The following is an 11037-nucleotide window of genomic DNA, read 5'->3' on the forward strand; positions in this document are numbered from 1 at the left end:
CAGATACGCACAACACAGCCGTACACACTACAGCACACCTCTCGTTCTCTCCGCACCTGCACAAAACACACACACACACATGCACACGCACACAATGTTTATCCAACACAGAAAAATACAGCTACTCAAATGCTGCATACACACTCAACAGCCTCAGGTTGCTACTGCATTTGTTGCTACAGCAATGACCACACATATCAGCATAGCAGTGCCACAATTCCCAATCTCGCAAGCGGGGAAATGATCAGAATGTTGCACAGTGCTGCACATGCCTAGCTACACTTATGGATCTCCCTTGATGTGCACATACTTAAATTCACATATTGCAGTATTCACAAGCAAGATGGTTTTATGTAGGATAGAGCTCATGAAGAAATGTATTTTATTTATTCATTAATCACTATAGTAGTTGGTCGGCACCGAGACCTGAGCTCTTATTTCCTTCTCCTCATGCTCCCGTGTTATGAGAATGACAAATAAAGTGTCTACCTCTCTATCTATCTATCTATCTATCTATCTATCTATCTATCTATCTATCTAAATGACCAGGCTGTTTTCACAGTGTCAGTAAGTGAACGTGATCAAATGGGGGAGGGGCAATCAGGCCTGTTGGCTTGAGGATGCTCAGCCTGGTCTCCGCTGCCTCTCATGTGGGCCCTGAGGGACAGGGGTGTGTGGGGGGTGGGACGCAGATCGCAGGTTAATGGCACCACATTTGTGTCTAATTGCGTTACAGAATGGGCACAAGCTGGTTGATCGCATTAGCGGAGCCTCTTAAAAGGCGGGACGAATTGAGGGGTTCATCAGAGCTCATTAGCTTCTGTCGGACTGGACGCCGTCCTCAGCCACCCGGGCGGAACACACACACACACACACACACACACACACACACACACACCAACACACACACGCTCGCACCCTGTACACAGACACACAGAGAGTCCCTGCCCCTGGGTGTAGCCAAAGCTACTGATAGCTGTGAATGAGCGATATCGGCACAGCTCACAAGTTATTAGTCCCTTGTCAATCAGCCGTCTCCTCACAGGCCAGACATGTCATGGAGTATACTGCGCCCAAAACACACACATCCACACACCACACACACACACACACACACACACATATAGTACACACACACACACACACTCGCATACACACACATCACACACAGTACTCACTCAGTCCTCATCAGGAGGTGTCTGAAATCCTGTCACGTTTCATCAGAGAAAGTGCATCATTGGCTAACTTCCAGTGAGAGAGTAAAAAAAAAAAACGAGGGTGTTCCCTCCGGTTCTTCTGTGTGTATATGTAATGAGAGTGTAATTAATATGCTAATGCAGTACTCTTGCGCCTTCGCTCTCTCTCTCTCTCTCTCTTTCTGTATGCTTTTATCTTTAACATGAGAGCACTTCATCAGTCAAAGGCCCGGCACATTCCTTGAATTCTTCAACATGCCTGGAAGCTGACCTTTCTTCCCCGCACGTTTAATCTGTTTAATGTTTCTCTTTGCAAATGTATGCTTTTGTAAATGTGGCCGTATTAAGTTTCAACATTGACTCACACAACATCTACTCTATACGCCATATATGCTGAGGAAGCTTAGCTCATTCATTAATCTAGCTGCTGTATGTGTATATGCATGTCAAAGGTTCACATGCCTATGTGTCATATGGAAGCGATTCAGCTGTCTCTCAGGACCACACCATTTGCCGGGGCATATGTTCAGGAGTGGGCGGTGGTTTCACATCACCAATATTTATGCATGACATGTTTCTTTGTGAAACATTCCAGGCACACCAGGCTTCATTTCCCCCGTATGCAAAAATAGCAATTTAACAGTAACAGCCCGCATAGCTGAAGTAAAATTAAAACCACAGATTGACCGCTGACGGATCATTTCAGCAAATGTGTCAGCAGGAACCCAATCCAAAACCTCCAAACGATGACAAATTGATTCACTGTGGACTGTGAAACTCCGGCTCCTAAAAGAGAGCGGTGTTGTGCTTTGTTGTTGTTGCGTCTGGGCTGTGCGCCGTGTCTGGCTTGTTTTTTTCTTTCTTTCTTCTGTATATGTAGGTCAGTGGGCTGCTCCACTCACTCCCCTGTGCTTGTGTGTGTCCTGTGTGTGTGTGTTTGTGTGTCCTGTGTGTGTCCTGTGTGTGTGTCCTGTGTGCGTCTCCCGCAGGTGACCAAAGTGACCCACACGGAGTTCTATCAGGGACGCACCATGCGCTGGGCTCTAGCCTGGAGTTTCTGCGACGACGTGTCCGTACCGGTAAGATGTGTGCACTCACTTCATTATTAAAACAACTCTACTGTAGACATTTCTCTCAGGGCCACAATAGACCGATCACAATCACTGTACCAACATCCTCGAACAGACTACAGACCAGAATAGTACACAAATGTAATAATATAAATAATGTAAAATATATATAAATATATAATAATATGTAAATAATGTACTCAGAAATGTTCCGTAGGAATTTAGCACGGCAAAGCTCCAAAACATAGCATCTCATTTGGCTGGCACCATGATGCCTACCCAGACGGCAACAACAGATTCTTGTACGAGGCCACCGTGGACTTGATGGGTCTTTGCATGCCCTACAGGTCACAGTGGGGGTCAGAGCATTAGCAGAGACATGCATATGTGATGCGTCCCAACGTTGCCTCAGGTCCTAGAGGCTGTTCCCAGTTCAGCCGGGGAAGCCATACCTGCTGAATATGCAGTGCCCCCCCCCCCGCCCTTCCCCTTGTGTTAATAATGCATTCCCCCAAGCCCTTTCCATTTGGTACACTTAGCCCTCTTCCAGGGTGCTCGGGTGGGGTGTTTGTGTTACCTAATTCGCTGTAACCCTGGCAACAGTTGCTGGGGTGGTGCAGAGCCAAAAAGCTCCCAGGGAAGAAGTAGTGAAAGAGGAGGAAGAAGAAAGCGGCGGAGGAGGAAAAGAAAAAGGGGGTGACGGGTAGACCGGAGCTCCGGGGTGTGGAGGAAGAGGAGGAAGAGGAAGAGGGGTGGCGTGTGAAGGATTGTTGAGGACCCTCGGAAGAGCTCTCCCAGCCCCAGATGTCTTTTCTCCCCTCGCACACCCTCAAAAGCACTTGAGCAGAAAGATTGGCCTACATTTCTGCCTCTCCCAGCCCCTCCACCCATCTCTCCTTTCCTCCACCCTCCTCTGCTCTCCTCTCCTCTCCTCCACCCTCCTCGCTCCCACCCTCCTCCACCCTCCCCGACCCAGCCGCCGCAGCTCCTGTGCGGCTCGCCAGCAGTCCCAGGTCGGCCTGAAAGCCCTGCTTGGATACAGGAGAGACTGCACACCTGTGTCCACACACACCACAGCAACACACCCCATCTCACCCTCCCTCCCTCTCTCTCTCTCTCTCTCTCCCTCTCTCCATTCATCTCATTCTCTCGCTTACACCTGCTTCTGTGCTGTGTGTACATCCATCTCACCCCTTCTTTCTTTTCCCCCTCCTTTGCTCCCTCTATACCCAACACATGCCACAAACACACACACACACACACACACACAGACATGCGCACACACACACACACACACACACACACACACACACACACGTAGGACCTGTTTCGTGCTCGGCTGCCCCAGTCAGAGGCTGCGTGAATCCCAGGCTATGGCCCATTAGCGGACAGCATGGAAGCCAGATCAATCTGGCTGGCAGCTCGATCTTTCACCCGGACATGAAACCGTACAGCAGGGGCGGCCGTGAGAGGCCTGCTCTGAATCTGATCCCCTTCATTATAGGGGGAAGGGAACAAGCGGAGGAGAGAAACTATGAAAGAAATAAAACGTAAGAAAGACAGAATAAAAGGGAGAAATATAAGAAAAGGTGAAAAACAATGAAAGAAAAGGATGATAAGGAGGCCTTTTGTGAAGGTGCCACAAAGAGGGGGGGGGGTTGGCAACAGCTAGACAGGACCTAGAGAGATCTAGAGAGATCTAGAGAGATACAGAGACAGCAGCTCGACACAAAGACTCGAAGGAGGCACAGGAGAGGAGAGGCTCCTGTGAGAGACGTGTCATGTGTAGGCGTGCCAACCGAGAGGCCGAGCGCTCGTCCGGTCCTCGGTCCAGATGGTGAGCTGAAGGCTGACGGGCCAAAGGTCACCACATAAGGAGCGCAGGCTTGGCCAGGGCTGGATTATGAATAGAGGGAGAGGTTTGGGGGTTGATTAGAGCAAGCCTCCCTGTCACCAACCCCAAGGTTAAACAGCTATCTCTGCCCCCACCAATCGTGCTCAATAATTGAATAATGACCTTATTTTATCTGCCCATACCATACTTCTCAATTTTTTTTTGCCCCCAGTCTAGAGAGTGTAGTGTGGTGTGGTGCGGGTGGGGGGGGGGGGGGGGGGGGGGGTTGGGGGGGCCTGCTGGTTTGGGAAACCTGCTGGTTTGGGAAAGTGGGGCAAGGGCAGAGCTGATGGTGGTATGGATTGTGATGCACATTGTGTCGGCGGAGCGGAGCGCGGCGCGGCTGTCATCTCACCGGAGCCCCGGCTTTTGTCTGGGACTCCTGTCACCGCCGCCTGCAGCACGCCCGCCTGAGCTGGAGGAAAGATGAGGCAGGGATAAGTGTGTCAGATAAATAATGGACCATCCCTGACCAGCACAGAGAGAGAGAGAAAGAATGGAGGGAGGGAGAGAAGGAGAGAAGGAGGGATGAGGGAGGGAGGGAAGGAGAGAAGGAGGGATAAGGGAAGGATAAAATGAGAGAGAAGAGACAGTGAATTACTGTAGAGGAGGGGCTAAAAGCAGTACCCTGATAGAAAAGATTTGTGAGTGTGTCTGTATGTGTGTGGGTGAATTAGTGTGTGCGTTCATGCAGCGTTTGTCTGCGTAGCAGCGTGTGTTTGTGTGTGTGTGTGTGTGTGTGTTTGTGTGTGTGTGTGTGTGTCTGCACAGTGTGCATGAGTACACAACTCTGTGTTTAGGATGTGCTGTGCTCAGACAGGCCGGCCTGATGGATTTTATTGATTTCTTTCCTCTGTGTTTTTTTCCCTCTCTCACTGTGAGCAGAAGGCTTTTTGATGTTGTTTGTGTGTGTGTGTGTGTGTGTGCATGCTTGTGTACGTCTACGAGAAAACACAAAGAAATCTAATGGAGAGCGGCAGCTCCGCGGCCCCTCATTAGACGGACAAATTAAATATGGAAATGGTTTGGTCCATCTGAGGAGCAGAAGTCATTTCACTTCACACTCGCCCGGGGAGAGCCATTGATGTAACGAGGCCATTGTGGCTCACGTCAGCAGAAACGCGCTCGCCGGTCTGTTCCTCTGCTGATATCACGACAATAACAGCCCACATACAGCAGCGTCCCTCCGCATTAACGCGCCGACATGAAGGACATATCGGCACGCCGCACCAAATAAACACCAATGTCATTGCAGGGGCGTGGAGCGTGAAAAGTCATGGAACGAGGCCCCCTTGTGCTGCTTTGCAGAATGACACCCGTGAGGACTTTACTTTACTGTACACAACCTGCCAGATAATTGTCAGATTGCTAGCAAACTTTAATGAAAATCTCTGGAAAAAATGTTTGAAACTGGGATGGGGAGTTTTAAGTGGTTAGAGGTTTGTGTGTGTGTGTGTGTAAATGGTTAATGTGTGTGTGTGTGTGTGTGTGTGTGTGTGTGTGTGTGTGTGTGTGTGTGTGTGTGTGTGTGTGTGTGTGTGTGTGTGTGTGTGTGTGTGTGTGTGTGTGTGTGTGTGTGTGTGTGTGTGTGTGTGTGTGTGTGTGTGTGTGTGTGTGAGACCAAAGGCAGAGCGCTCTCTCTCCGAGCAGGGCTCTGCTGATTGATGGGGGATTAGCTGAGCAGTCTGCTGTAATGTGATTAGTGTGACGTGACGTTAGGCGTCTGAACACTGGGGCTCATTTAGCTGGAGCAGCGGATGCTGGCTAGGTCACAGGCCAGCGCAGAGAAGAGTTACAGAAGAGAGAGGGAGAGAGAGAGAGAGAGAGAGGGAGAGAGAGAGAGAGAGAGAGAGAGAGAGATGGGCCAAAGGGTTAATGAGTGAAGACGAATTATGGTCCTTTTAGTAGATCAAACACAGACAGACACACACAGATGCATACACACACACACACACACACTCTCATACTTGCAGTATGGGTTGGGTTAAATGCAGAGAAACGAATTTCCCTCACGTGATCAAAAAGTATATATTTGTATTTCTAGAGAGTAGTGGAGGCTTTGGGTGTGGCAGCTCTGGTCAGTGAGTGTCCAGTGGGTCCAGTGGCTAAGTGGTGTGGGAGTAGCAGGGGGCTCTGGGCTCTGGGCCGTGTGTGTCTTTGACGGTGTGTGGTAGTCGTAGTGACTCATGCAGTGGGCTGTCTGGGTCTTAGTGACAAACAGAGACCAGCCACTCATGAGACTTTTAAGCCAGCGTGATGCCTTTAAGACAATCCCTCTGCCTCTCTTTCTCTCTCTCTCTCTCTCTCTCTCTCACTCACTCTCACTCTCTCCCTAAAAATCTCTCTTCCTCTTGCTCTCTCGATCATCTCTCATGCTCACTCGCTTTCTCTGCATAATGGTGCCAGTGACTCAGCCAATGACGTGTCTCGGCCTTCAGGGAAAGAAGCCAGAGATGGGAATGCATGACTGTCTTCATCTCTCTCTCCTTCTCGCTCGCTCCCTCTCTCCCCCTTTTTCTCTCTCTCACACCTTTTCGCAATCTCTCTATCCTCCTTTCACACTCTCTCTGTTTGTCTGTCCCTCCCTCTGCTCTCACTCTTGTTTGCTCCTTCTCAGCCACATCCTCACCACACGGTCGGAGTGTCTAGTCTCCCCTCCCTCTCCCCACATATCTCCATCACCTTGTCTCTATCATCATTGTTTTGGTTGAGATCGTCTCGGCTCACTTGACTGATAAATGGCGGCGCTGCCTCATCACGCTGTGTGTGTGTGTGTGTGTGTGTGTGTGTGTGTGTGTGTGTGTGTGTGTGTGTGTGTGTGTGTGTGTGTGTGTGTGTGTGTGTGTGTGTGTGTGTGTGTGTGTGTGTGTGTGTGTGTGTGTGTGTGTGTGTGTGTTACACACACATTTCTCTGTTCTCCATTCTAAGAACATCTCTCCGTCTGTGGCATGTTTATGAGTATTCCTGAGGTCAAACCAGAGGATAAACTGTTTGTCTGAGGCAGGGGGTGTTGGCCATGGTTTATGACTTGTGTTCCTGCGTGTGTAAGTATCAGTGTGAGAGTGTGTGTGTGTGTGTGTGTGCCTGTGTGTCAGAGTGACTTGTGAGAGGGCCCTGGATATGTTTGGAATGTGGGCTATGCTGCACAACTGTGCTCACATGCCAAAGCAGCAGTAACAGCACTCTTACCCCCTGAAGGGTAACTGAATGTTGTCCTCCTCCTGTGTCCCAGTGGCTTTGGCCTTGTTTGTGTGGTCGAATTCTAAATATTCTCATAAATCTCCCGTTAATTCTCAAAGCGGCCCATATTGTGGCGCGTTGTGGTGTGAAACAATAGTGTGTCTGAGCTCAAGGCAGCCAGAATCCTGCTGGTTGTTTTTCTAAGCTGCGTGATGAAAATAGGGGAGGGGGTGTTTTTGCCTTCTCAGAAGACAAGGTCAAAGGGTGATGCAACTGGGGACCATTCACTTATGTGTTGCTGCCCCCTTGTGGTGATCAAGTCACAGTGTTTTTTTTTCTTCTCATTTAGCCTGCAGCCTGTGGTAATGCAGTGGACTGTCATAGCAGTACATGAGTTGAATGTGGTATGTGTTCTTGTCAGTTACATCACTGCTTTGCCTCCTCTGGTATGCAGGTATGACGGAATGAGAGTGCACAGGGTGCGGTGTCCACGGCATTAGTCACTGCCAAAACATCTGACATCCCCCTTCTGATTAATTCCCCAGTTCTCATATCTCTATTCCTGTCGCTGTATCTGTTCTTCGGCTGAAGGGACTGTATGAGAAATACCGGTGGCGCATTTGATATTCTGGAGATTTTCTTATGTTGATGTGATGTGATTTAGGGGATTTTGACCTAGTTTAGATAAACACATTTCGAAGTGAACATACTGAATACTAAAATGAAATCTAGTGGATATCTTAAACTGAGATTAAGGCTAGTATTTCTAGTGCATTTGTCAATAGATTACAAACTAAACAATGAGTAACTTTTGCACAGCAATCTGCTATTTCATTTTAGAACAATGGTGTTTGTGTTCTTGCCTTAAGCTCTTTAACCTGAATGTGTAATGATATCATTATCCTCCTCCTCCTCCTCTTCCTCTTCCTCTCCCTGCCTGTGGCCTAGTCTCCCCCGAGTAAGAAGCGCAAGATGGAGAAAGCCCGCAAGCCACTGGCCTTCACCATCCTGCAGCCCACGGTCCGAGAGCTGCAGATCAAAGCCTCCTCTCTGCCCTCCTCCTCCTCCTCCTCCTCCACCTCCTCCTCCTCTTCCACAGCCTGCTCGGAGAGCAGCGATGTGCACACAGTCACGGTCTGGATGGAGAAGACACTCAAAGACCTGCGGGTACTTTACACACGCCTACACACTCACACTCAAACCATTCCAGTATACTGCTGCGTATATGCTGTATGTAGGCTATACTCATAGAGTTAGGCTAAGTATAAATTCAATTAGGTATCACTTTAGGATGTAGAATGAAATTGCCTTTGTAATTGCCTTGATTCCGTTGGGATGTTAGGTTAAGGTTAAGATTAAGATTTTGTTAATTATAGGTTAGGATAATGGTTATGAGCAAACTAATATGGGTACAGTTAAGTGTTGTAATCTACTGTCATTCAGTTATTAATTGTATTTCCAGTATTTTTTAGTGTTAGCTGAAGAAGGCTTTGCTTTGGTTTGCTTTGAGAGGTGGAGGTGTGTTGTGATCCTTCTCCCTCTGCTCTCCCAGATTCTTCACAAGCGTGTCCCGAGCGGCGAGGCCGAGCTCAGTCTGTTCCTGACGGCCGTGGAGAACACCTGGGTGCACATTCGGCAGAGGCGGCGCGAGCAGAACCGCCAGCAGAACGAGTCGCTCTCCCCCGGCGCCACCGCCCCCTCGGCTGCGGCCGGGGGCTCCGACACGCGGCGGCCCGCAGCAGCAGCAGCCCACGAGACGAAGGACCAGCAGGGTCCCCAGCCCTCAGGGGAGGCGCCCCAGTCCGCACCAGGGGGCGAGCAGGAAAGCAACGGGCATCGCTCCGGAGCCCAGGCAGGCGAGCCTGGGGAGCAGGGGCCACTGGACGTCCGCATGGAGTCTCCCGTCACGCCGGAGGTCGGCCACTCCTCACAGGATGTGGATGTGGATGTGGAAGTGGAAGCCCTCCCTGGCCCAAAGGAAGCCGCAGCGGGAGCAGCAGGCTCCCAGCCCCAGAGCCCCGGCCTGGGACAGAGCTTCCTGTTCAAGAGCCTGCTGAACGTGAAGGTCCAAGGGGCCGACGTGCTGGTGGAGATGCACTTTGTGGAGGGCCAGAACAAGGATCTGATGAACCAGCTGTGCACCTGCCTGAAGAACACGCTCCTTCGCACAGCTTCCAGCCCTCTCTAATGGGGAGGGGGATTTGGCTCCCTGTTTTGCTCCATATCTCTGTGTAGACACTTGCCTTACAACATGCCAGTCTTATGTTATGATCTACATTAGGACCCCCCCCCCCCGGGATTTTTCTTAAATGACTGATCTCGCAAATACGGTTTGTTTGAAATCCATTTCACAAATTTTTCAAATAAATGTTTTTTTTAATTGAATTCAGTTATGTTCACTTTTTTGTATTAGAAGTATTGCGTGTGTGTGTATTAGTTTTTAATGAACATAGACATTCAAATTTAGAACAATTTAGATTTGAAGTGTTAAGGGACCATTTGAGGAAGATAGTGTTGCCTGACAATGTAGAGCATCATTTCAATTATTGTCATTGAAGACATCACTGTCAAAGTAAGTGTGTTTTACTTCCATGTACTTACTCTACCCACACAGTGTGTAGTATTCTACCTAAATCCATACCTAAGCTTTTAAATTCCCCTTTTCTACCACTAGAGGGAGCCTAGTTCTCAAACGGCATTATGGAACAGTGGGTCATGTCAGCAGCTCCTTCGCAGTACTAACCTATTTTCGTTTTTTTGCCTGTAAACACAGGTTTGTGAAGTTTTGTCGTATTTCCTGTGCCTGGAATGCTTCAGTCTTGGATTTTTTTAACGCAGGAAGTTGGTCGAGGTACACATGTCCTGTTAAAGCCTGGCGTGAATAACAGGAAGGGCAGACCGCCCCCCCCCCCTCCCTCTCCAGTCAGGGCTGCCGTAGTTCTGCTTACTCATTTCTCAAGTCTGTGTGCGTGCGTGCCTGTGTGTGTGTACTCTTTCTCCCATTTTCCTCCCCTCCTCCCACGTTCACTCCGTGCTGCTGATAGTCATGTGAAGCCGTGCCCTGTGCCCGAGAGCACACAAAACTCCACTTCCTACTCAGATCCGTCTCGGGGCTCGTGCCTCTGGTTGCCTGGGGCTTTTTCAACACTTCCCTGGCCTGTGAGAGGCATGTGACTGGATTCTACAACTACCTAAAAATGACCACCGTCTCTCTCTCTCTCTCTCTCTCTCTCTCTCTCTCTCTCCCCCTTCTCCTTGTTTGTTTATGTGTAAGCTGTATACGTGATCTTTTCTTGTTCCTTTTAGAAATTGAGGTTTTCTAAAGCAGTTTCAGGGGTTTAACTGAGTGGCTCAGTATATGTTTACTTACAATAAATACCCTTTTAGTACACATGTGTTCAGGGAGCAAAATATAATTGAAAGGCTTAAAACTGCATGTGTTTTATAGATTCTGCTGTTTGAATTTGCATTTGAAGTACTATACAAGAAAAGGTTCACTTCTCATTTGGGACTTGGGTAGTTAAAATATAGTCCAAAAACTTGACAGGAGCTTCAGATTGATCACTGTTGTAAATTGCATTGCAGGCCACTCCCCACCCCTCCTTAAACATGTATGGGAGTTTAAACATTTAGGACCTGATAAGAAATGTAGGCCTATAGACCTCACCTATCCCATCGTTATCTCACTGTCAGTCAT

General features: G+C 49.0%; 1 protein-coding gene across 1 annotated transcript in view; it reads left to right on the forward strand.

Annotated features, from left to right (window-relative positions):
• Nucleotides 1-9711, forward strand: part of mettl16 (methyltransferase 16, N6-methyladenosine) — a 27192-nt gene extending 17481 nt beyond the window's left edge. Inside the window, exons 8-10 of the mRNA XM_062551922.1 lie at nucleotides 2186-2275; nucleotides 8289-8507; nucleotides 8893-9711. Of these exons, the coding sequence (XP_062407906.1) occupies nucleotides 2186-2275; nucleotides 8289-8507; nucleotides 8893-9528 (945 nt within the window). The 3' untranslated portion in view covers nucleotides 9529-9711. The remainder of the gene's footprint in view (nucleotides 1-2185; nucleotides 2276-8288; nucleotides 8508-8892) is intronic.
• The last annotated feature ends 1326 nt before the right edge of the window (nucleotides 9712-11037 follow it).

This window comes from Sardina pilchardus, chromosome 13 (genome assembly GCF_963854185.1).
Source record: "Sardina pilchardus chromosome 13, fSarPil1.1, whole genome shotgun sequence".
Lineage (NCBI taxonomy): Eukaryota > Metazoa > Chordata > Actinopteri > Clupeiformes > Clupeidae > Sardina > Sardina pilchardus.